The 27,205-nt window shown below is 44.6% G+C and overlaps 1 protein-coding gene across 2 annotated transcripts in view; it reads left to right on the plus strand.

The window, feature by feature from the left end:
- The first annotated feature begins 908 nt into the window (after positions 1 to 908).
- Positions 909 to 27,205, plus strand: part of nup62l (nucleoporin 62 like) — a 46,547-nt gene continuing 20,250 nt past the window's right edge. The window contains exons 1-6 of one of the 2 annotated variants that reach the window (XM_041194714.1): positions 909 to 1,063; positions 1,302 to 1,596; positions 5,432 to 5,850; positions 8,723 to 8,812; positions 13,160 to 13,255; positions 18,725 to 18,829. In XM_041194714.1, coding sequence (XP_041050648.1) covers positions 1,018 to 1,063; positions 1,302 to 1,596; positions 5,432 to 5,850; positions 8,723 to 8,812; positions 13,160 to 13,255; positions 18,725 to 18,829 — 1,051 coding nt within the window. In that variant the 5' untranslated portion in view covers positions 909 to 1,017. Of the gene's footprint in view, positions 1,064 to 1,107; positions 1,162 to 1,301; positions 1,597 to 5,431; positions 5,851 to 8,722; positions 8,813 to 13,159; positions 13,256 to 18,724; positions 18,830 to 27,205 lie in introns of those variants that run through there. The other variant, XM_041194715.1, reaches the window with a different exon arrangement.

The following is a 27,205-nucleotide window of genomic DNA, read 5'->3' on the forward strand; positions in this document are numbered from 1 at the left end:
CCTCCCTCCCTGTCTCTCTCTCTCTCTCCCTCCCTCCCTGTCTCTCTCTCTCTCTCCCTCCCTCCCTGTCTCTCTCTCTCTCTCCCTCCCTCCCTGTCTCTCTCTCTCTCTCCCTCCCTGTCTCTCTCTCTCTCCCTCCCTGTCTCTCTCTCTCTCTCTCTCCCTCCCTGTCTCTCTCTCTCTCTCTCTCCCTCCCTGTCTCTCTCTCTCTCTCTCCCTCCCTGTCTCTCTCTCTCTCTCTCTCCCTCCCTGTCTCTCTCTCTCTCTCCCTCCCTCCCTGTCTCTCTCTCTCTCTCTCTCCCTCCCTGTCTCTCTCTCTCTCTCTCTCCCTCCCTGTCTCTCTCTCTCTCTCCCTCCCTCCCTGTCTCTCTCTCTCTCTCTCTCCCTCCCTGTCTCTCTCTCTCTCTCTCTCCCTCCCTGTCTCTCTCTCTCTCTCTCTCCCTCCCTGTCTCTCTCTCTCTCTCTCTCCCTCCCTGTCTCTCTCTCTCTCTCTCCCTCCCTCCCTGTCTCTCTCTCTCTCTCTCTCTCCCTCCCTGTCTCTCTCTCTCTCTCTCTCTCCCTCCCTGTCTCTCTCTCTCTCTCTCTCTCTCTCTCTCCCTCCCTGTCTCTCTCTCTCTCTCTCTCTCCCTCCCTGTCTCTCTCTCTCTCTCTCTCTCTCTCTCCCTCTGTCTCTCTGTCTCTCTCCTTGTCTCTCTCCTTGTCTCTCTCCTTGTCTCCCTCTGTCTCTCCCTCCCTCTCCCATTGTCTCCCTCTCTCAGTCTCTGTCTGTCTGTCTGTCTGTCTCTCTCTCTCTCTCTCTCTCCCTCCCTTTCTGCTTGTCTGTCTGTCTGTCTCCCTTTCTCTCTCTTTTCTCTCTCTTTCTCTGTCTCTGTATCTCTCTTACCGTTTCAATCCGGTTGCTGGGGGAACACCGGACGTGGCGCATTCTTTAATTGACAACCTATCGGGCCATTCACCGCTCTGCGCTCAGCGGCCTATCAGAGGCGATGATTCTGATATGTGGATGCTGTTAAACCAATGGGGGCGAGGGGCCTGCGGAGACAGGATAATCTGGAGCGCGAGAGTAAGTGTCGGAGCGAGAGAGAGAGAGATAGAGAGAAGGGGGTGAGAAAGGAAGGAGGAGGGTGTGTAAGATAGACGGAGGGGAAAGGGAGGAAAGAGGTGAGAGAGGTGGGGGGAGCTGGATTGGGGAGGAGAGAGACAGAACCCGGCCCAGAGAGAGCGCTGTCTTGCACAGAGCTGAACAACCATTTTCTGTATGTAAAGCTGTTGATGATTTCCCTTTTTGCTGTTTCCCCCAGGTTTCAAAATGAGCTTTAATTTTGGGGCTCCAGCTGGAGGCAGTGGTTTCGCATTCACAGCTCCCAAGACTTCCACAGGAACAGGAAGTGGATTCACTTTTGGCAACAACACTGCAGGCTCCCAAGGAAGCTTCGGCTTTGGAACAGCACAGCAGGCCCCTGCAGCCAGCACCTCAGCACCCAGTGCCAGCCTGTTCTCATTCAGCACTCCAAGCACCGGAGTCACATCTTCCACTGGATTCTGCCTGCCCACACAGCCAGCAGCAACCTCCACTGCTGGAGGCTTTTCACTGGGGTAGGTTGGTCCACCACTCTGGCACATCAATCTTCATAGTAACAGGAGCAGGCCATTCGGCCTGTCGAGTCTGCTCTGCCATTCAATTCGATTATGTTGATATCTACCTCAGTGCTGTTTCTCACACTATCTCCATTAGTCACTAGTCTCCAGTAAATCTGTCCATTACTATTTCAAACATTCTCAGTGACTGAGTTCTACAGCCCTCTGGGTTTGAGAATTCCAAAGATTCACCACCCTCTGAGTGAAGAAATTCCTCCTCCTCCTCCTCAGCCTTGAATGGGCTGGGATGGCGGGAGGTGTGCTGCAGTGGGTCTGTTGATGCTTTTTTCCACTTTGCTCTTTTGTTCATGGATGTGAACATCACTAGTGAGGCTGGCCACTAAGGCATTGGTGAACCGCCACCTCGAACCGCTGCAGTCCATGTGGAGCTGTTAGGGAGGGAGTTCCAGGATTTTGACCCAGCATCAGTGAAGGAACGGCGATATAGCTCCAGGTCAGAATGGTGTGTTTCTTGGAGGGGAACTAGCTGGTGGTGGTGTTCCCATTCATTTTAGATGGTAGTGCTTGTGAGTTTGGAAGGTGTTGTTGAAGGAGCCTTTATGATTTCCTGCAGTGCATCTTGTAGATGGTACACACTGCTGCCATTGTGCATCAGTGGAGAGAGTGAATGTTTGTGGATGTGGTGGCAATCCAGCGGGCTATCTTATCCCGGATGGTGTTGAGCTTCTTGAGTGTTGTTGGAGCTGCTCTCATCCAGGCAAGTGGCTTGAGTGTTATAGACGGTGGACCGGCTTTGGGGAGTCAGGAAGTGAGTTATTCACTGCAGCAATCCTTAGCTTCTGATCTGCTCTTGTAGCTACTGTATGTGTACGGCTAGTCTAGTTCAGTTTCTGGTCAATAGTAACCACCATGATGTTGATAGTGGGGGACTCAGTGGTGATAATGCCATTTAATGTCAAGGGATATGATTAGATTCTCTCTTGTTGGAGATGTTCAGTGCCTGACACTTGTGTGGCACTAATGTTGCTTGGGATTTGTCAGCCCAAGCCTGGATCTTGCCCAAGTCTTTCTGCAAATGGACACTAACTACTTCGGTTTTTGAGGAGTGGCCAATGGTACAGAACACTGCTGAACTTCCCCATTTCTGACCTTATGTTGGAGAGAGACAGTACCATGAGTAGCTCAGCCCAGCAGATAGGCTAGGCTGAGGGCCCAGGAGTTACTTTGTGGTGTATACTTAAGTGCAAGGAGTTTGATGAATAAGGCAGATAAGCTGAGAGCATGAGTAGATACTTAAAAATATGATATCATTGATATTACTGAAACATGGCTCAAAGAGCATGAGGAAAGAGAAGGACTTATTAGAGACCAAGAAGAAGTTTGTCTGTGGAGGTGTAGGATCTGGGTATGGTTCTGATTGAATCCTTTGTGTCACAACAAAGAGGGTCAAAACAGACATGGTAGTGGTGGTATAAACATAGTGAGGGAGGAAGTATAGGTAGAGTACCTCAAATCCAGCTTTCCGAAAACCGGCTTTGTCTGAAAATTGGACATTTTTATAATGTTCCAAGCATCAGTTTTAACTGAGTAAAATTTAAAAATACTTAGCTGGGCAATTTGGCTAAGCGCTGCATTGGCATGGTTGGCTCCAGACTAGTTATCCACTTTGTGCTTCTCTGTCTTGTGCTCCAAGCAATCCTTGACCCCGCCCAACCTGGCTTGACCTGAGCTGCCCATGGTCTGACATTTTGGATTCGATCGCCCACAGGGCTGTCAATGCTCAGTCATTGAGCTTATTCAAGTTGAAATTAATAGATTTTTGGTCTTTAAGGAAATCGAGGGATCTGGCAGTAAAATGGATTTTAGGTAAAAGATCAGTGATCTTATTAAATGGCGGAGCAAGCTCGAGGGTTTATTGATGTTGATAGTGGGGGAATTCAGTGATGATAATGCCATTGGATGTCAAGGGGCGATGGTTATGTTCTGTCTTGTTGGAGATGGTCATTGCCCGGCACTTGTGTGACGTGAATGTTACTTGCCACTTGTCAGCCCAAACCTAGATATTGTCCAGGCCTTGCTGCATATGGACATGGACTGTTTCAGTATCTGAAGAGTCACGAATAACGCTGAGCTTTGTGCAAACTCCTGTAGTGATCTCCTGGAACTGAGATAATTGAGCTCCAACGACCATCTTCCTTTGTGGTAGGTATGACTCCAACCAGTGGAGAGTTTTCCCCTGATTCCCCTTTACTCCAGTTTTACTAGGGCTCCTTGGTACCACATTCTGTCAAATACGGCCTTGATGTCAAGGGCAGTAATTCTCACCTCACCTCGGGAGTTCAGCTCTTTTTTGTCCATGTTTGTAATGAGTTCAGGAGCCGAGAGGCCCTGGCAGAACCCAAATTGAGCATCAGCGAGCAGGTTATTGCTAAGTGACGCTTGATAGCACAGTTGACAACACTTTCCATCACTTTGCTGATGATCAAGAGGAGGCTGATGGATGGTGGTTGACTGGGTTGGATTTGTCCTGTTTTGTGCGGACAAGACATAGCTGGGCAATTTTCTACCAGAGCTCTCCCCCGCTTATTAGTTGAAGGTTCTTGTGACTACCCAATTTATCCTTTTCTCTAGGACCCTGGTCCCAATTCAGTTCAGGTGCATGTCCTAGTACTCCTGCTAGAATCTCATCAACAGAATCTCTTTTGTCCCCACTCCATTCCTTCAGCCATGTGTCCGCTGATCCGCTTAACCCTAAGCCAATTTGCATGTGCTTCAGGCAGCAGCCCAGAGATTATAAACCCTTGGCGTCCTGTTCTTTAAATTCACTCCCAATCCCTTTATCTCTATATTGTTTGCTCCAACATTGATCACAACTGGATTGTCTCCCAATTTCTCCAATATCCTTTCAAGCCAGCTCAAGATGTATGCCACACTCCACCAGGTCCACACCAAACCATTGGGGGGGCTCCTGATCCTGCTTACGAAGGATGCTATCTGTCCCTCCAATTATTATAGAATCCTTTACAGCTACCACATTACACTCTTTTCCCCCCCCAGCCCCCCCACTCTGAAACCTTTCTTTTCCAACGTTCTGTGGTCCACATTGTACTTGTCCTTATCCCCACAGATAGCAGATCCTCATACTTTATCTCCTTTGGATTCCCCTTATTCTGCACTTTTTTTTAATCAGTCACACCACCGCCATTCTAAACCCGTCTTTCTGCAGCGTGGAAGTGTGTCCAACTCTCACTCCAGCTTAGTGATTCTGAGCCGGAGAGATTTGAGATGGAGACATCTACTGCAGATGTGTTCACTTGGGGCAGTCTCACTCTCCACTTACTCCCATATATTTCAGGCCAGACACACAATCTGCTCTGCCATATTGCCGTCTAATTGTTTACACTTAGTTTTTAGTTCATTGTCATTCTTTTTATTTATGTGCACACTCATACACTGGATAAATATTAGCCCTGTGAGGCAGGACAGTTTTATGTGAGGTATGCTTTAGTGTACCTGAAAGGATGGTAGAGGGAGAAATCCTCATTGTATTCAAAAATCATTTGGATATGTACTTTGTAACCTACAAGGCTACAGACAAAAGATGGAAAGTGGGATTAGGCTGGATAACCTTTTTGGCTGGCACAGACATGATGGGCTGAATGGCCTCCTCCTGCGCTGTAAATGTTCTACATTTCTATGTACTCTGTAGGAGGAGCAGGACCCAGTCTATCTCTGGTTTGGTTCAGTGTATATTACAGGAGAGAGTCCTGTTTATTTCTGGTTTCACCCAGTGATTCTACATCTTTAATTGAAATTTGTGTTTTTTCTGCAGGGTGAACAAAACGAGTTTGGGGTTCGGTGGCACAGCATGTCAGCCAATCTCTGGTTTCTCCTTTGGTAATGTGCCTGCTGCCAACACCAGCACTACCACCTCTTGTCCACCCCTGTCCTCTGGATCGATAGCACAGACCACAGCTCCAGCAGGCTTCAGTTTTGGCACCAACACGGCACAACCAGCTGTGGGAGGCTTTGGCCCCAGTGCCTGTTCCACAGCACAGTCAACAGCTTCAACTGGCTTTGGATTCACCTCTACCCCAGCTGCCCCAACCCAGACCACTGCAGCCAGCGGATTTACCTTTGGCGCAGCCACCAATGGAACGCCCACGCTCACTGGTTTCAGTTTTGGCACTCCAGCAGCTACAACAGCCCCCAAACCAGCGGCACCACTTTCCATTGGTGCACAGTCTGCAGGTAGGATCATAGTTAATATGGGGCTGTTACATTAACCTCACTCTGTGTAGAGGGTCAGTGAGGGGCTGTTACATTAACCTCACTCTGTGTAGAGGGTCAGTGAGGGGCTGTTACATTAATCTCACTCTGGTGTGTCAGTGTGACCCTGTCGCCAAGTGTAATGACAGCGTGATTATTTTTTTAAATGACTGAAAATCAAGGTGGCACCAAGAACAGCTAGCCAGATTCCTGGATCAGACTGTCTTTATCTTTTGAGAGGACAAAGACACGATTTCTGATCATGATCCTGTTGGTCAGACTAGGAGGTAAGCACAACTGCACCGACACCTGCGTTATTTTTTTTTAAAAATGCAAATATGCCTTTTCAAGAAACTAATGGTTTCAGACTTATACCACAGACGGGAGAAACAAATCCAGCTGCCGAATCAAATTACCACAATAACTTATTTGGACCATGCATTGACACTGATATGGGGCCACATGATACAGTGGCTAGCTTTGCCCCTGTTAAATATAGGAAACTACTACAAGCAGACCTGGCTCTGCGACCCACAACAAGCCCAGCGTGGAACTGCTGTCATCAACCAAACTAAAAATGGGCCACGCCGCAGTTCTTTGAAAGAGAAATAAAGAACTTCCTCTCTTTCCCCCCTCCCCCCCACCTGCTCCCATCTTTGAGCTTACCTGTGAAGTCAACCTCCTTCAGATTGGCTATGGGAGCCGTCACAACTGCTGAGCCACCTCTGCAGTTTCAAAGCCTTCACTTCAGACAGCATTATGCAACAATGACCTAACAGGCCTGCAAAATTGACTCGCTCAGTGCAAGGGTAAGAAATACACACACACTCTCTCTCAAATAAAAATGACCATAGCAATAAAAGGTGACACCTTAAAGTTGTCTTTGACAGGCTATTTCACTAGCTTCACTCTGTGTAGAAGGTCAAAGATTCATACCTCAGCCTGACAGCAGCATAGCTTTAAGATTGGCCTCTGTGTCTCTAGCCTAGAGAATCATGAACTGAACCTTGCTGAAAATTTTGGATAGGGCTGATGCTGTTTGCTGTTCTCCATTATCAAATGGTCTAAAGCTATTTATTGTTAGGCTATGGCTGTGCTGGCAGCTGCGTAACTTCTTTCTTGTCCAAAGTTCTGAGAAGGAGGGGACAGATTCTCTTCGATTGATTGTCTTTAACAAGTGAATGGCTCATTCAGTGGTTCAGTGTGTGTTGAGAATCAGCTATGTTGCAGCCTGAGAGGTGGCAGTTTTCTTGCTCTGTCCTGAATTGGCTTGTGAATCAACAGATTCCTGAAATTAACAAGTTGCTGAGGTGGGGTTTGAACTGCGGATCTTTTGGTTGCTCATATGGCACTGTGGCAACCACACAACTGCACCCAAATGTTTTAGGAGCATACGTAAGGTGCCAGAGGATGATAGGTGCTCATGATGTTGTTTCCTACAAGAGTCACTCCTTGCTGGATACCATTCCACAGGCACCATGGAAAGAATAAAGCCCTTTTTTTCCATGATGAATATTGACACCACTCTAGGTGAGACTTGGCTGAAACTGCAGCAGTCAATGACTACAGTAGGATTATTTCTCCAGCTAAATACAGTGAAGTGCAGTTCAAGTTGTGTTTAAATGATGTATATAAATCAATCCCAGTCACTTGGAGCATTGTAGCCTCCAGGCATGATTGATGAGTGATTTACTCAAATTATCATCACTCTGTTCAGGACATGCAATCTTTTGGTACATTCAAGCATTAGTGCACTCATAACTTTAAATACTATCAGAATCCACTGCTGTCTTCTGTCTTAGCATGTCGGAGCAATGCATTTAAACACAGTCACACTTAACTCAATAAACATTGCATGTTGTGAAACGGTTTTAGTATTCTATTCAATTCATTGGAACAGCACCTCATCTTCCAACTAGGCACTTTACAGCCTTCTGCACAGAATATTGAGTTCAAAAATTTTAGATCATGAACTCCTCCATCCCCACCCCCTTTCTGATTTCCACCTCCCCCCACTTTTTTTCCCAATAATTTATATAGATTTTTCTTTTCCCACCTATTTCCATTATTTTTAAATGTATTTCCATCAATTGTTTTATCTCTACCTTTTAGCCTATTTCGACCCCACCCACCCCCACTAGGGCTATCTGTACCTTGCTTGTCCTGCTTTCTACCATTAATTAGCACATTCTTTAGATAATATCACCACCTTCAACACCTCTTTGTCCTTTTGTCTATGACATCTTTTTAGCTATCTCCACCTATCACTGGCCCTCTATCCCGCTCTACCTGTCCCAACCCCCCCCCCCCTAAACCAGCTTATATTTCACCTCTTTTCTATTTTTACTTAGTTCTGTTGAAGAGTCATACGGACTCGAAACGTTAACTTTGTTCCTCTCTGCAGATGCTGCCAGATCTGAGTTTTTCCAGGTATTTTTATTTTTGTCATTGTCCCCAGTGCCAGACATGTACCCAGCAATACTGCACCCTTGTGGTCAAACTGCTCTCTCCATTCAACTCAAGTTTGGAAAGACAAAGTTAAAGATTGTACTTGTTACAACTTTCTGTAGTTCAGTGGAATAAGATTTCTTCCCACAACGGAGAGATCCTTGTGCTATCGCCATTCCAAAATCCTAGACATGACTTTTTAAATTTCAATGCAATTGATGTGTGAACTGATTGCAAAGTTGCTGTCTGATGTGTGGCTGGTATTGTTTGAAGCACAATGTAATATGAAGCCTGCTCCTTTATGAAAAGGGTGTTGTTGCTGAGGAGTGTAAACCATAAATGTAATCTCCATTTCTCAGCTCTGGTTTCCTGTTGTTTTGATACCATACTTTTGCTTCTCTTTCAGGTTTTGCCTTTGGCCCACCTACAACCGTGTCAAGTGCCACCACTTCAGCTCCTGCAACTCAAAGCTTTTCCTTCGGTGCAAAGGCAGCAGGTGGGTATAGAATCTGAGCTTATGGACAACTGAATGCAGAGAAGTGAATAAACCAAACCCTTTCAAACATAAATTAGAAACTAGCAAACCATGCTGCTCTAGCAAGAACTGGAATGTTGTTTCCCACTTGGACCTGTGCTGGGATACTGCTTCCTGGCTGCTGGGAGATCTCCTATTCCTTCACTCGAAGCAACAGTGTTGAGCTGTGCCCGCTGCTTAGTTTTCTTGATGTGCTATCCAGAGTACAACTGTGAATGTCTCCCTTTGTGTATGAGTGGAACATAGGAATAGTGGGATAAAATACCAAATTCCATCTCATTTACCTTCTATAGCCCTGATGTTCATGATACAATGACAAAGGAATTACTGACTACGGTAATCAGTCCCTATCGGTCTATAAGAGACCCAGATATGGTGTCTCTCTTATGAGTTTGCTACCTTCCCTTAATTTCACCCTCCATATGAACTCCCCAACCCATATTCATAGCGGCCCAAGACCTTTCCATGTTACCTAGCCTTAATATTCCGTTGTGTCAATCACAGGTACAATTATCTCTGATCACTTCTTATATTGCTTTCCACCCACATCCCCCTTTTCCTTCCAGCCCTATTTCATTAGTATCCGTCCAGGGGGAAAAAACATGCTGCCAATTCATTTACATCTCCACATAAACGCACAATTTTCAGAAATGCAAACATAACTTTTAAGTGCCAACTTGCTATATCTGTACCCGACACTAAGACTGCCTGTTTCAATCTCCATAACATCACCCGACTCTGTCCCTGCCTCAACTCATCTGCTGCTGAAACCCTCATTTATTATTTTGTTACCTCCAGACTTGACTATTCCAATATATTCCTGGCTGGCCTTTCACGTTCTACCATCCTCAGTAAGAGTTTATCTAAAACTCTACTCATGTCTCGAGTCCCATTCACTCTTCACCCCTCTTTTAAATAACACTCGATTTTAAAATTCTTATCCTTGTTTTAAAATGTCTCCATGGCATTGCGTCAACATCTTTCTAATCTCCTCCTTTAAGACACTCCTTCAGGTTTAATCCCTTTGACCAAGCTTTCAGCCACTTGCCATCACCTTTGTGTCTCCATCGAAGCGTTTCTGTGAGGTGCCTTGGAGTGTTTTATTATGTTAAAGGCACTACACAAATACAAGTTGTTGTTGTTGTGTGGAAAACCCCAGTGCTGAAGAGCTTTGGCTAAAGTCAGCTGTTAATCTCAAGTAGCATCCATAACTGGATGCAGACCTCAGTATAGTTTGTCACACTGTTTGATCACATCTTCCTCTGACTTTACGAAGGTTCTTAATGTTTTCATTTGAAAGTTGGATTTGCTTTGTAGAATTAGCATCCAGCGTTATCCACTCATGTTTGGCCACCACCAGAGCAATATTATGTACCCACCAGATTACTAATTCCCAGTTTACAGTAGAACCCATTGCACATATAACTGGAATAAATAAAAAAAGTCAGCAGTGCCAGATGTACTATTCCCTCTTTTCCACTTACCATTAGAGTTCAGTGTGATAGAATTTTGTAAAAGGTTGCCCCCAAAGCTGATGCATGGCTTCAGTTTTGCTGTTGTATTTTGCTCTGGTCCCAGAATTCTGTCACTGATACTGACTTACTTTCCATCTAATGGAGCAAGTGCCACTCACAGCCCCACCTTTCTGTGGAAAATCCCTTGTGTTTCCTGTTTATGTTCATGTTTAATTGCGGCTGTTAAAATGTGTTCAGGCGATGTTCTCTGTGGAGAATATTTGACACTTTGCAGTGGTGGTCATAACTGTATTCAATTCTGGGACCCAGTAATTTGCCTGATTGAGTCACTGCTCTTATGCCGAGATCTCGGGATGGCTTGAGTGTGCCCTCTGTTTAGCATTGTGCTTTAAATGCTGTGTCTGGGGCTGTTGTCTACCAAGTGCTGGTTTACATGGACTTGGCATACCACAGTTTCCTTTGAAGTATATTACTCAGCAACTTTAGACCATAAGACATAGGCCAAATGGCCTACTTCTGCTCCTATCGAGTCTGCTCCGCCATTCAATGAGATCTTGGCTGATCTGATAACCCTCAACTCCACTTTCCTACCTTTTCCCCATAACCCTTGATTCCCTTACTGATTACTGATTAAAAATCTGTCTGTCTCAGCCTTGAATATACTTAACGACTCAGCCTCTACAGCCCCCTGCGGTAAAGAATTCCACAGATTGACTACCCTCAGAGAAGAAATTCCTCTTAATCTCTGTTTTAAATCGGCGCCCCGTTACTCTGAGATTATGTCGTCTGGTGTTAGGCTCTCCCACAAGGGGAAACAACCTCTCAGCATCTACCCTGTCAAGCGCCCCAAGAATCTTATGTTTCAATAAGGTCACCTCTCATTCTTCTAAACTCCAGTGAGTACAGACCCAACCGACTCAACCTCTTCTCATAAGAAAATCCCTCCATCCCTGGGATCAACCTAGTGAACCTTCTCTGGACTGCCTCCAAGGCAAGTATATCTTTCCTTAGATGAGGAGATCAAAATTGTTCACAGTATTCTAGGTGTGGTCTAACTAGTGGCTTGTATAGTTTTAGTAAGACTTCCCTATTTTTATTCTCCATTCCCTTTGAAATAAACGCCAACATTCCATTTGCCTTACCTATTACCTGCTGAACTTGTATGCTAGCTTTTTGGGATTTGTGCATGAGGAGCCCCAAATCCCTCCCTGCTGCAGATTTCTGCAGTCTTTCTTCACACTTTCCCACATTATATTCCATCGGCCGCATTTTTGCCCACTCACTTAACCTGTCTATATCCCTCTGCAGACTCTTTGTGTCATCCTCACCACTTGCCTTCCTGTCTATTTTTGTGTCATCTGCAAACTTGACAATAGTACATTCGTTTCCCTCATCCAAGTCATTAACATTGTAAATAATTGTGGCCCCAGCACTGATCCCTGTGGCACTTCACTATTTACAGGTTGCCATCCTGAAAATGCCTCCCCCCCCCCCCCCCGCCCCACCCCATGCCCCATATCCCAACTCTGTCTTCTATTAGTTAGCCAGTCCTCTATCCATTCTAATATACTACCCCCAACACCATGGGCTCTTATTAAGTAGCCTTATGTGTGGTACCTTATCGAACACCTTTTGGAAATCCAAATATATTACATCTACTGGTTCCCCTTTATCTATTCTGCTTGCTACCTCTTAAAAGAATTCTAATAGATTTTGTCAGGCATGGACCCACAACATATTGTTCTAAGAAACTGTCCCGAATACGCTCTATGAATTCTTGCTCATGGCTACCTCTGCCAATTTGATTTTCCCTGGCACCGTGTGGACAACACGGCCTTCAGGACTCACGCTCATGGCTGCAGAGAACAGTATCTATCCCCCTAATTACACTGTCGCGTACCACCACTATGCTCCAATTTCCTCCCCCCACTTGAATGGTTCTCTGTACCATGGTACCGTGGTCAGTCCATTCACCATCCCTGCTTTCGTCCACACAGCTTGCAAGAACCTCATAACTATTGGACAATTTCAGGGGCTGAAGCTCCTCGAATGCTACCCCCTGGGCCCCCATACCTTCCTCACCTGCAGTCACACCCTCCTGACCTTGATCACAGTCCAAATTTGAATTACCTAATGTGGGGGGTGTGACCACCTCATGGAGCGAAGTGTCCAGGTAACTTTCCCCCTCCCTGATGTGGCGCAATGTCTGCAGCTCAGACTCCAGCTCCATAACTCAGATCCGAAGCTCCTTGAGCTGCAAACACTTACAACAGAATTGTTTGCCTGGATCACCTTGGTGTCCAGCAGCTCCCAGGTGCCACAGCAGCAACATGTCGCCTGTCTTGCCATCGCTATCTTCTTTTACTAAATTTAATTTATTAATTAATTATTCTCCTATCCATGCTTTTTACATTTATCGATCTTGTACTTAACAAGCTATTTTTAAGAATGAGAAAATAAAGACTAGAGATCTAAACACTAACCATAAACCTTAATTTTAATCTAAAGACTAGAAATGCTCACCAATCCATTTCACCAATCAGCTGCTCTCCACGCTCTTTTTAAATGCCTCCCCGCTCTGTTTTAAATAAAGTCCGTGCTCGCCCCGCCCTCTGCTTTCGGCCCGCCCCGCCCTCTGCTTTCGGCCCGCCCGCCCTCTGCTTTCGGTGACAAGTGGTTACTTGTAATCTCCCTAGCAGACTGAGAGCCCTCCAATAGGAGCCAACACTGGAGTGATGTAAGTACATCCTTAAATGCAGAATAGCTGCTCACCTTGATATTGTGCGAGAAATTCCACTTAAAGGTGAGGACTAATATATTCTTTCCTCTGCAGGGGCTTCAACTGGTACATCTGCAGCTGGGCCAACTCTGTTTGCCTCAGTGGTGAGCTCAGTGCCTCCTGCCACTTCAGTGACAACTGGTTTTGCACGTAAGTCATCAACAAATGCTTAAAGCAGAACAATGTTTTAGCAGCCACTTTCGAATCTGACACATTGAAAATACATATCCCTAGTAGTCTGTTTGGGTATAGCATCTTGTTTCACATCAGCAATGTCTGTTCAGTACAGCAAGTCCTGACCCCTCGACTTACAGTATTGTTTGGTGAGGTACAGCTATTTAAGGTGGCTACTGAGTACCTTTCTTAACCTATCTTGGCCTGTTCCCAGCCTGAAACTGAACGATGGACACTTCTAATTTGTTCCTTCTTAATATAGGTGAGACCAATAACAGATAGGGTTCACTCTCAAAAACGACACATTACATACTTGGTTTAAAATGTTGCTACTGATGTCTGTGTGAATGCAAGGCCTGTATTCTTGTGAAAGAGACATTAAAGCTAAACTATCTAATCTAATGTTTCCTTTTCTGAAACACTGAATTGTTAGACTGCAGAAAGAGGCCATTGGGCCCGTTGTCTGCAACAGCTCTCTCAAATAAGCAATTTACTTTGTTCCATTCTCCCACCTTCTCCCCATAACACTGCACATTATCTCTTTTCAGGTACCAGTCTAATTCCCTTTTGAATGTTTCAATTGAACCTGCCTCCACCACACTCTCGGGCAGTGCATTCCAGACACTAACTTCTTGTTGCGTCAGAAAGTTTTGTTTCACATCGCTTTTGCTCCTTTTGCCAATTACTTTCAATTGGTGACCTCTCCTTCTCAACCCTTTCATGAGCATACATACATATGAACATATGAATTAGGAGCAGGAGTGGGCCTTTCAGCCCCTTGAGCCTGCTTCGCTATTCCATTTCAACCCCTTGTTAATCAAGAATCTATCTAGTTTTGCCTTAAAAATATTCAAAGACTCTGCTTTCCCTGCCTTTTGAGGAAGAGAGTTTCAAAGGGTCTCAACCCTCTGAGAAAAAATTTCTCCTGATCTCTGTCTTAAATGAGCGACCTCTTATTTTTAAACAGACTGCTAGTTCTAAATTCTCCCACAAGAGGAAACATTTTCTCTACATCCACCCTGTCAAGACCCCTCAGGATCTTAAAGGTTTCAATTAAGTAGCCTCTTACTCTTCTAAATTTGAATGGATACAAGCCTAACCTGTGTGGCCTTTCCTCATAAAGCAACCTGTCCATTCCTGATATTAGCCTGGTAATCCTTCTCTGAACTGCTTCTAATGCATTTACATCCTCCTTTAAATAAGGAGACCAGTATTTTTTTTTTATTCACTCTCGGGATGTGGGCTTTGCTGGCTGGGCCAGCATTTATTGCCCATCCCTAATTGCCCTTGAGAAGGTGGTGGTGAGCTGCCGCCTTGAACCGCTGCAGTCCATGTAGTGTTGGTACACCCATAGTGCTGTTAGGGAGGGAGTTCCAGGATTTTGAGCCAGCAACAGTGAATGAGCGGCGATATATTTCCAAATCAGTACACAATACTCCAGATGTAATCTCACCAATGCTGTACAATGAGTACAAGAGCAAGGAGATCACATTGCAAGGAGATCTACCCTGTCCACACCCCTCATAATTTTGAATACTACTATCAAATCTCCTCTCAGCTGCCTTCTCCAAGAAAATCAGTCATAACCTCGCCAATCTATCGCCATAACTGAAGTTCCTCGTCCCTGGAACCATTCTTATGATTTTTTTCTGTGCTCTTTCCAATACATTCACATCTTAATGTGGTGCCCAGAACTGGACACACTACTCCAGCTGAGGCCGAGCTATGTCTTACACAAGTTCAACATGATCGCCTTAGCAAAGGTCCCAACACCGACCCCTGGGGAACTCCACTACAAACCACCCTCCAGCCCAAAGAACATCCCTTAACCACTACCTTTTCCTGTCACTCAGCCAATTTTGTATCCATGTTGCTTCTGTTCCTTTTATTCCATGAGCTCTAATTTTGCTCAGAGGCCTGTTATATGGCACTGTGTCAAATGCTTTTTGGAAGTCCATGTACATTATGTCAATAGCATTGCCCTCATCAACAGTCTCCATTACATCTTCAAAAAATTCCAAGCATGATTTTCCCATTTTAAAAAAAAATTCAATGCTGGCTTTTCTTAATTATGTTGCATTTGTCCATGTGACTGTTAATTTTGTCTCAATTATTGGTTCTAGAAGTATCCCCACCACTGAAGTTAAACTGATTGGCTTGTAGTTGCTAGGCTTATCTTTATACTCTTTTTTTTGAACAAGAGTGTAATATTTGCAAATCTCCAGTCTTCTGGCACCAGCCCCAAGTCTAAGGAAGACTGGAGTGCCTCCACAATTTCCTCTCGCTTCCCTCCGTATCCTTGGATGCATCTCATCTGGTCCTGGTGCTTTGTCAACTTTTAAGTACAAACAGTCGATCCAATGCCGTCACTTCATCAATTTGTACAAGAAGAAATATTGGGTGCTTGTGATAAAGGGACAGCAATAATCATGGGTTATTTTAATCTACATATAAACTGGAAAAATTAGATTGGCAGCAGTAACCTTGGCGAGGAGTTCATAGAATGCTTTTGAGATAGTTTCTTAGAGCAGCACGTTCTGTCTATCTGTTGTGGGGAAGGTATTAGAGTCAATCATTAAAAGAGGTTATAGCTGGGCACTTGAGAAGCTCAAGGTAATTGGGAAGAGTCAGCATGGTTTGGTAAAAGGGAAATCATGTTTGACCAATTTATTGGAGTTCTTTGAAGGAGTAGCATGCACTGTGGATAAAGGAGAGCCTGTAGACATATTGTTTCCAGATTTCCAGAAGGCATTTGATAAGCTTATTGCAGAAAGTAAATGCTCATGGTGTTATGGGTAACATATTAGCATGGATAGAAGATTGGCTGGCTGGCTGGCAGAAAACAATGAGTATGCATAAATGGGTCTTTTTCTGATTGGCAGAATGTGATGTTGAGTCCTGCAGGGGTCTGTGCTGGAACTTCAAGTTTTTACAGTTTATATCAATGACTTAGATGAGGGGAGTGAAGATAGCTAAATCTGCAGATGTCACAAACATAGGAAAGTCGGCTGTGAAGAGGGCATGAGGTTGTAAACAAGTTGAGTGGGTGTGTAAAAATCTGGCAGATGGAGTATAATGTGGGAAAATGTGGAGTTGTTCACTTTGGCAGGAGAATAAAAAAGCAGAGTATTAAACGGAGAAGGGATGCAAAATTCCTCAGTGCGGAAGGGTCTCAAAGTTAGTATGCAGGTACAGGAAGTAATTAAGAAGGCTAATGGAATGCTATTCTTTATTATGAGAGGGTTTGAACATAAAAGTAAGGATGTTATGCTTCAGTTATAATGGGCATTGGTGCGACCCCATCTTGAATACTGTGTGCAGTTTTGGTCTCCTTAAGGAAGGATGTAAATGGTTTGGAGGCAGTTCAGAGGAGATTTACTAGATTGATACCTAGAATGAATGGGTTGTCTTATGAGGAAAGATTGGATAGACTGGGCTTGTTTCCATTGGCGTTTAGAAGAGTGAGGGGTGATTTGATTGAAGTATACAAGATCCTGAACAGTATTGACAAGGTGGATATGGAAAGGATGTTTCCTTTTCTGGGTGAGTCCAGAACTAGGGGACACTGCTTTAGAATTAGGGATCGCCCTTTTAGGACAGAGATGAGGAGAAATTTTTGAGGGTTGAGACATTTTGGAACCCTCTGTCTCCCAAGGCGGTGGAAGCGGGGTCATTCAATATTTTTAACGCAGACCTAGATAGATTCTTGTTAGGCAAGAAAATCGAAGATTATTGGAGGTGGATGGGAATGTGGAATTCAAAACACAAACAGATCAACCCTTGATCATATTGAATGGAAGAGCAGGCTTGAGGGGCCAAATGGCCTACTTCTCCTATTTTGTATGTTTGTATGAATTATTTCAAAACCCTTCTTATGTCTGAATTTCTTTTACTTGATTAATATTTGTGAATTTTGACCTGCCCTGCATGTTAGTTATTCAGGTGATGTTCTGCTTTGTTTCCAGTATTGAAAGTAACTTTGTTTGAACTACGCTGCATACCCATGTGCAAAGTCATAATTCTGATCACAGTGAATGAGCACTCCTCTTGGCACACAGAGGGTGAGAATGAGTCTATTGAGGCAAACTCTTGTGTCAGGCAGGAGACAAGTATCTCAGTGAAGCTCAAATGGGTGAAATTTTTCTAGTGTACAACAACTTGGGCCTTGACTGAACAGGCAATATTTGATTGGCCAGTGTATAGGGACTTTTCTTTGTATTCAACCTGAATGTTTGTTTACACTTGTTTACTCAAGTGGAGTAGATATTCCATTCGGTGGCACTAAGATCTCTCACTTTGACAAGTGCAAAATTCACAATTAAGAAATCTTCAGCCAGACTACTGGAGGCTCATAACCCATTTGATTCTTGTACATGCAGCAATTTAGTAAACTGACTTTTAAGTTCATAATGCTGAGGGCTGACCTTTTATCTGAGTCTCTATACCTTCATTGTTATGAAACCCAAATTACCTTAATGTTGAACACGGAGGTTGAGAACTTCAAGTCCCAATAAGCCTCTGACTTTTTGCACGTGCGCAGGCCGGGAACAGGCTGCACATGCGTAATTCAGATCTGCTTTAAGTTTCTCTGGACCAGGACAGGCCCAGCGCACCTGCACATAGAGAGAGAGAGCATAGGCACAAAAAACCTGGATCAGGTATCAAGCGAGCAGAGTGCCATGTAAGACCAGTGTCCCAGGCAGGGGACAGGGAGAGGTCCCAAAATGAAGTCCCAGGTAGAGGACAGAGACAGGGATCAGAAACAGTTCCGGTTAAGGAAAAAGAGGAGCAGAGAAACAGGATCCAAACAGGGAAAGGGCTGTGGGCAGCAGACTTGAAGTGAAGAAAACAGCCAAAGGTTGGTGACTCCGTGTTCCTGGCCATTGGGACAAAGGTAGCCCTTTGGAACAGCAGTGTTCTGCTCACACGGTTGAAGAGCTGAAATTGTGCCTGTGAGATTGGTGCTTGGGAATCCAGGGGAATGGAGTCTTGGGAGACGATTGAAACTCTGCAAAATTAACCGTCGTTGAAACCGTCCAAGTTGGAGTGATGTTTGGAGAGAATTCCAAGACAAAATCTTAAAATGAAGATTGGAATCCCTCCTGTGAAAGACAGATTGGCTGACTTCAGTGTTTACTGAAGTCTTGGGTGGGTTGTTGAGAAATCCATGCACTCTGTCTTGGTCGCATCTGTAATTTATTCTGTAGTGTGGTGTGTCTGACCACAGTTGGCCAGTTAATTCAAGTTTACCCCATACTCACCCTGAATGTTAGTATAAGACAGATATTGTAAATTGCTTTCTTTCTGACTTTTTATAGTAAAGTTCAAGTGTCTTAAATATTAAACTAGTCTGACCAAGGATCATAACATTGTTAAATTAAGATTAAATTTCCTCATTAACTTGTTTGAAGTGCATTTTATTGACTCAGTTTTGTTTGTATTTAGTGACCAGCAGTGCTGCTCCTGTTCCTGTGACTTCGACAACTTCTGCTCCATTTGGATTTAAGCCAACCAGTACAGCCTTGCCTGTCACCACAACTACACCCTTGGGTATGTAATGATACTATTGTGGAACATTTACTGTCATTTCATAATGGATACCATACAGGTCCTAGAAAGTTCACAAATTATTTTTACAATATCTCAACCTATGGAGTGTTTGTGAAGATGTTTTGGAGGGGGAAGCCTGTGTGTTCAGTTTAATTACAGGTGTAGCATGGTGCTTGGTCCTGAGTGAGTGCCCATTTGGTTCCATTAGTGTCAGTCTAACAGAGTCAGAAGCCTGTATGTCAATGTGCCACTTCAGGGCTGCTTAGTGTCGAGCTGGTCAGGAGCACAAGAGGAGCATTGGTGACCTGCTGCTTGATATACACGAAAAACTATGGCATGTATTTAATCTTTATTCTACATGCTTGTTGCAGGATGTGTCTCTGATATTCACTAAGATAGAATATAGTGTCTTTCACAAACTCAGGGCATTCCACAGCACGTTACTGCCAGTTAAGTACTACTCTAATGAGAATGTGTACACAGCAAAAACCGATAACCGACAATGTTGGTGATGACCTTGTCACCAGAGATAGGGACATAGTGGTAAACAGTGAGATAAGTGTGTTCCTGGAAGTCTTAAGCACTGACTTCATGAAAACTTATGGCTTCAAATCCAAACCTCCCACTAATTGCTACCCATTGTTGGGTATTTTTGCTTCTTTTTTTCCCAATGATTCACGTGACTCCAATAAGATTCAGCAGTATAGTAATGCAGTGCTGTTAGGAAGAGTGTTCCAGGATTTTGTCCTATCGACAGTGAAGGAACGGGGATATGTTTCCAAGTCAGGATGGTGAGTGACTTGGAGGGGGACTTGCAGGTGGTGGTGTTCCCATGCATCTGCTGTCATTGTCCTTCTAGATGGTAGAAGTCGCAGGTTTGGAAGGTGCTGTTGAAGGAGCTTTGGCGAGTTGCTGCAGTGCATCTTATAGGTGGTACACACTGCTGCTACTGCCTGTCAGTAGTGGAGAGAGTGAATGTTGACAGTGGTGGATGGGGTGCCAATCAAACTGCTTTGTCCCGGACGGTGTTGAGTTTCTTATGTGATCTTGGAGCTGCGCTCATGCAGACAAGTGGACAATATTCCATCACACTCCTGACTTTTGTCTTATAAATGGTGGCAGGCTTTGGGGAGTCGGGAGGTGACTTACTCATCGCAGGATTCCCAACCTCTGACCTGCTCTGCAGCCACAGTATTCACATGGTGGATTCAGTTCAGTTTCTAGTCAGTGGTAACCCCCAGGATGTTGATAGTGGGGGGATTCGGCGATGGTAATGCTATTGAATGTTATGGGGAGATGGTTAGATTCTCTCTTGTTGGAGAGTGCTGAGGTCATTTCCTGACACTTCTGTGGCATGAATGCTACTTGTCACTTGTCAGTCCAAGCCTGGACATTGTCCAGGTCTTGCTGCATTTGGATATAGACTGCTTCAGCATCTGTGGAGTTGCAAAAGGCACTTAACATTGCTCAATTATCAGTGAACATCCCCACTTCTGACCTTATGATGGTAGGAAGATCATTGATGAAGCAGCTGAAGATAATTGGGCCGAGGACCCTACCATGAGGAACCCCTGCAGTGATGTCCTGGAACTGAGATGACTGACCTCCACATCTTCCTTTGTGCAGCGTATAACTCCAAGCAGTGGAGAGTTTTCCCCCGATCCCCATTGACTCCGGTTTTGCTAGGGCTCCTTGATGCCTCACTTGGTCAACTGCTGCCCTGATGTCAAGGACAGTCACTCTCACCTCACCTCTGGAGTTCGACTCGGAGTAATTTTCCACACTGCTGGGTAGATGCCAGTGTTGTAGCAGTACTGGAGCAGCTTAGCCCAAGGTTCAATACCTATTTGTGCCTTAGCAGTAGCTAACCGTATAGAATGAGAATTATATCGCTTATGCTGCTCTGGGTAGTGTGTGTGTGCCCACATTTTATTTTAGGAACCCAGGAGGATGTTCTCACGCTCCCTGGGTGTATCTGCTATTCAGTGACCTTTAATTATTACCCTCGTGGTGTTTCCTCTCTTTCGACCCCAGATCCACTTCTCGTGCCCACTGCTGCCTTGTCCCTTTCCAGTTAGCACTTGCTCCTGTCTTGTTCGATGTACACTATGACTCTGCAATGAGTCACTCATTTATATCGTTCTGTACAGATTAAAACAGGTGCCCTATTTCCAAAAGGTTGGGTGGCTGAGGTCATTGTTGCATTTCTATGTTTGCTTTACACAGACTAACCAATCTCACCCCAGGTTTAATTGCAGTACAGGATGGCTCAGCAGACAGATATACTTTATGGATTCAGCAACTATTATGCACAGGGACAGAAAACTGATTACCCCACACCCTACTAGCTGCTGGTCACATGCTGCTCTGCATCCTGGCTGATTGCTCATTTGGCATATTCCCTTAAAGTCATATCACAACACATCCCCTTTTTTCCAAGCTAACATAACATACATTAAGAGTAAATATACATGCACAGTAGAGTGGTTATGAGAACTATTTACACAAAAGATAGATCTTGGTTTAAGAGTTTGAGTCTTTAAAATATATAAGTGGCTTGCTGACTCCTCAGATACTGCAACATTCGCATCACACAAGTGCCAGGCAATGACCATCTCCAACAAGAGAGAATCTAACCATCTCCGCTTGATGTTCAATGGCATTACCATTACTGAATCCCCCACTATCAACATCCTGGGGGTTACCATTGACCAGAAACTGAACTGGGCTAGCCATATAAATACTGTGGCTACAAGAGCAGGTCAGAGGTTTGGAATCGTGTGATGAGTAACTTGCCTGACTCCCCAAAACCTGTCCACCATCTACAAGGCACGAGTCAGGAGTGTGATGGAATACTCCCCACTTGCCTGGAAAGTGAATAATTCTGTAGTGATTTTAGACCACAGGTAAAATGGAATCTCGTGAGGATATAGGGGTTCACAGAATCACAGTGCTGCAGAGGCCCTTCGGCCCATCGAGCCTGCACCGACATGTGAGAAACACCTGATCTACCTACCTAATTCCATTTACCAGCACTTGACCCATGGCACGTCATAACATTCAAGGCTAAGTGTTCATCCAAGTACTTTTTAAAGGATGAGGCAACCTGCCTCCACCACCCTCCCAAGCAGTGCATTCCAGACCATCACCACCCCCTGGGTAAAAAAAGTTTTTCCTCACATCCCCCCCAAACCTCCTGCCCCTTGTGATTGACCCTTCAGCTAAGGGGAACAACTGCTCCCTATCCACCCTGTCCATGCCCCTCATAATCTTGTACACCTCGATCAGGTCGCCCTTCCGTCTTCTATGCTCCAAAGAAAACAACCCAAGTCTATCCAACCTCTCTTCATAACTTCAATGTTTCATCCCAGGCAGCATCCTGGTGAATCTTCTCTGCACCTCCTCTAGTGCAGTCACGTCTTTCCTATAATGTGGCAACCAGAACTGCACACAGTACTCCAGCTGTGGCCTCACCAAGGTTCTATACAACTCCAACATGACCTCCTTTTGTAATCTATGCCTCGATTGATAAAAGCAAGCGTCCCATATGCCCTTTTCACTGCCCCACTAACATGCCCCTCTGCCTTCAGAGATCTATGGACACAAACGCCAAGGTCCCTTTGTCCTCAGAAATTCCTAGTTCATTGAATACTTCCTTGCCAAATTATTCCTTTTAAAGTGTATCACCTCACTTTTTTCAGGGTTAAATTCCACCTTCCACTTATCTGCCCATTTGACCATCCCGTCTACATCTTCCAGTAGCTCAAGACACTCAACCTCACTGTTAATCACCCGGCCAGTCTTTGTGTCATCCACAAACTTACTAATCCTACCCCCCCACATTGCCATCTATGTCATTTATATAAATGACAAATAATAGGGGACCGAGCACAGATCCCTGTGGTATGCCACTGGACACCGGCTTCTAGTCACTAAAGTATCCTTCTGTCATCACCCTCTGCCTCCTACAACTAAGCCAATTTTGAATCCACCTTATCAAATTACTCTGTATCCCATGATCCCATGTGCCTTTGCCTTCTTTAAAAGTCTTATTAAAGGCTTTGCTGAAATCTATATAAACTACATCAACTGCATTACCCTGATCTACACACCTGGTCACCTCCTTAAAAAAATTCAATCAAATTTGTTAGGCATGACCTCCCTCTGACAAAGCCATGCTGACTCCCTGATCAAACCTTTGGGTCAGAGACCCTGCAATCTCCTCCCTTGCCTCCCTCAGCAGTCTGGGACATAAATTATCCGAACCTGGAGATTTGTCCACTTTTAAGCCTGCAACACCACCAATACCTTGACACACCCTATATCAATTTGCTTAAGAACCTCAGTCTTTCTCCCCCAAGTGCGATACCTTAATCTTCATTCTCTTGGGTGAAGGTGGACGTGAATTCAACAATCTAGCGATGCCCTCTGGCTCCACCCATAGATTGCCCCCTTGGTCCCTTATGGGCCTTACACTTTCCCTGGTTATCCTCTTCCCATTTATATACTTACAGAATATCTTGGGATTTTCCATACTTTGTGTTGATGAGGTTGGTGACTCTGGCATGCTTCGCACATCTTCACTACCTTCTCAATATCATTGTTGATGCCTAGTCATCTTGTTCACTCTGTGCCATCCAACTCTCTTAAGCTTTTCCTGTGTGTGTACACTGCACTTCCTGGGAATGTCGATTGATGGAATTGCATCTGCTCTGAGGCATTAGTACAGCAACATCTCTGAAGTTATCTATGGTGTTAAATCTGTCTGGTTATATCTGCTCTAGGTCATGGATTGACTCAGTGCGATTATTTTAGGCTTCTTCTGCTGCGATTGGTATCTTGGTGATCTCGTGTAAGGTCACGAGTTTGTACACAGTGGTAACCCAGCTATTGCTGGTCCGCTCGTTTCCACCAGGTAGAATACTTGTGGTTTCCATGCAGACTTGCCACAGCTGCATTTCAATGTCAGTGTACTTATGCAATGAATGGGTGACCCATTGTACACAGTTGTCGTAAATTGTATCATTGATGCAAACGTTCCAATTAAATATCCTCCAGTTTCTGACTGGTAAGATGTTCCTGTGCACTCCTGTGTTGACTATGGTTGTGAACATGTGTTTGCTGCTTTTCTTTCTGTGTTTGATGCTGATGGTAGTGAAAGCCTCTAACTATGTGACTTCATCCAAACATTGGGTCACATTCACCCTGTGGAAAGCCTGTTTGCTTTCTAATTGAAGACTTTTTCACTCTGAAGGTTCACCCTGGTGTCTCGGTACTAACCTCGTGTATGTGTTTGTGTTTATGTGGGTCCCTGGCATAACCCCTGATGCCCTATCAGAATGCTGCACGTACTTTTTGTTTGGTTGTATCTTAGTGTAACCCCCTGGAATCATATTTCCTACGTTGGCAAATGCAATGTTCTTACACTGCACACCTTGCAAATGTCTTAGAATGCAGGACAGCTTGGCAGTGTGTGCAGTAGACTGCACTTCCCACATGGCTTGCTTTCTGCATCCTGGCTACTGAACCAATACTGATAGCTGCACCTAATACTTGCAGGTATTGTTGTCTGGCAAGAGCTTCGTATTTTCTGCCATCTATTAGCAGTGTCAATTTCGTGATCTTCTTCTCCGAAAGGCCTTGTTTGAAGGCTTCAATCAGTGAAGCTATAGTTAGCTCCAAGATCCATTCAGATAGCTCAGCTTCTGAAAAATTGTAGTCTTTGTCTTTTATCAGGGCACCTGCTGATGAACTGATCAATTGATTCTTGTGGTTGCTGCCTAAGGGACATCAGCTCCAAACGGTGAATCCTGAAGTTCACTTTTACACAAAGCTGATCCTCCAGCATGATCCGTAGTTTAATAGCATCCTTCTGATCCTCCTCAGACAGGCCCAAAGAGTTGGCTCTGTGCAACCCCTCGTTTCCAATGGCTAACTTTATTTTCACTGCTTGTTTTTCTGGTTTTGTGATAAATCCTAAAAGCGCAGTTCCATCCTTTTTTGAAAAGTTTAAATTCAGACAGGACATTTGTGGACTTCCAGTTCATGCCAGGGAATTTGGTGACCATCTTCCTGATGAGTAGGTGATTTGTAACCCTTCTTACTGCATGGAGAGATTCACCTATGCAACTGCTGTGTTTTTCCTCCTTATCCTATGGCTGCAGCTCAGGATTTTTCCTTTTTCGCACACTTTTGCATTTTGCACAGAAATGGCAGCTGAGGTCATTGCAATCGGCCTTTGGCTTTTCCTGCCCAACTTGAAACCGATTGCACAGCCCATCTCTGAACTGACTTGCTGCTCTCAAAACCACCAATCTAGCTATTCCACAAACTAGGTACTTGCTGTTCTGCAAAATGCGATTGATAGAGGGACTCTCTCCCTCCCGGGGTTTCAATACACACACAGTCTCTGTTTTGTCTGTGGCTCTCACTCTGTGGTCTTCAAATTCACAACGCTGCTGTTGCATCTGTGTTTGCCGTACGCAAACTTGCCAGTCTGTCTTACAGTACTGGTAAAGTAGATGTAAGTTTTGTTTATTCAAAGGAACAGGACAGGATAGCTTAGCGCACAGATCTACTTTGTGGATCCAGCAACCATTACTGACAAGGATAGCAAAGCTTCAATTCCAACATACATGACTTGCCGCTGGTCACATGCTGCTCTACATGCTTATTTGCATATTCCCTGAAAGAGATATCACAACAGCCACCAAGGTTGCAAACAGACTGAGTTAATCTCGGAATGTTGCCAAGGAGAAGTGATGAAATTAGTAGCTTGGGAATGGACTTTGGAGCATGGACCAAATGCAATGGCTTCAGTCTTCCCAATTTTTAATTGGAAGTAATTTCTGCAATTCCAGTACTAAGTGTCCCAGATAAACAGCCTGACAATTTAGCTGGGTGTGGAAACTGCCATGTTTTTGGCTGATGTCACCTGGGGCAGCATGTAGGTGAGAAATAGGAGGAGCCAAGGATGGATCCTTGGGGAATACCACAGGAGGAGAAGAAGTCATTGCAGATGATTCCCTGGCTGCAATTAAATACATAAGAATGGAACCAGGTGAGAGGAGTCCCACCCAGCTGGACGGTGTGGAGGGATGTTGGAGGAGGATGATGTGGCCAATTGCATCAAAGAGCTTTTATAAAGGTTCAACATGACCTCCCTGCTTTTGTGCTCAATGCCTCTATCTATGAAGTCCAATATCCCATACGCTTAGCTGACTACTGTTTTGATAAGGCATGCCATCTTTAAAGATCTATGCACATGAACCCCAGGCCCTTCTGCCCCTGTGTACTCTTTAGAACTATGCCATTTTTCTATATTGTCTTTTTCCCTATCCCTCCTGCCAAAATGCATCACCTCATGCTTCCCTGATTTAAATTTCACCTGCCACTTGTCTACAGATTCTCTTAGCTTATCTATGTCATGTTGCATTTGAAACATCCTCACTGTCTGCTACACCCCACAAGTTTGCAATGTCTCTAACGTTATCCCAGTCGATATTTGAGTAATTAAAGACCTCCAATATTATCACACTATATTTCATACACATCTCTGTGATTTCCCTACAGATTTGTTCCTATATCCCTCACCATTTGGAGGCCTGCAGAGGACCCCCCCCCCGCCACCCCCATAGCATAATCGTTCCCTATTTGCTTCTCAATTCTAACCAAATGGATCCTCTTTTCCCGTTCATGGACATCTTCACTTTCCAACTTCATAAAGTGTTGCTTAACTGGCACTGACCCCCACACCACCTTTTTCCCCCTCTATCTTTTCTGAGCACTTTCTCTCTGAATGTTAAGTGCCCAGTCCTTAACCATCATAAACCATGTTTCTGTTGTTGCCACTACATCATATTCCCACACAGCTATTTGTACTTGTATCTCACCAGCCTTATTCGCCATATTTTGCATTTACAGAATCACAGAATTTTAACAGCACAGAAGGAGGCCATTCGGCCCCTCATGTCTGTACCAGCTCTCCAAATGAGCATTATGACCTGCCTTTTCCCCATTACCCTGCACATAGTTTCTATTCAAATAATCATCCAATGCCCTTTTGAATGCCTTGATTGAACCTGCCTCCACCACACTTCTAGGCAGTGTATTCCAGACCTGAACCACTCATGTGAAAAGTTTTTTTTCCACCTCACATTTGCTTCCTTTGAAAATCACTTTAAATCTGTACCCTCCTGTTTTTGATCCTTTTACAAGTGGGAACAGCTTCTCCCTATCTACTCTGTCCAGCCCCCTGATGATTTTGAACATCTCTATCAAATCTCCTCTTAGTCGCCTTCTCTCCAGGGAGAACAGCCCCAACCTCTCCAATCTATCCTCATAGCTAAAGTTTCTCATCCCTGGAACCATTCTTGT

The sequence above is a fragment of the Carcharodon carcharias genome, chromosome 9 (genome assembly GCF_017639515.1).
Source record: "Carcharodon carcharias isolate sCarCar2 chromosome 9, sCarCar2.pri, whole genome shotgun sequence".
In the NCBI taxonomy this organism is placed as follows: domain Eukaryota; kingdom Metazoa; phylum Chordata; class Chondrichthyes; order Lamniformes; family Lamnidae; genus Carcharodon; species Carcharodon carcharias.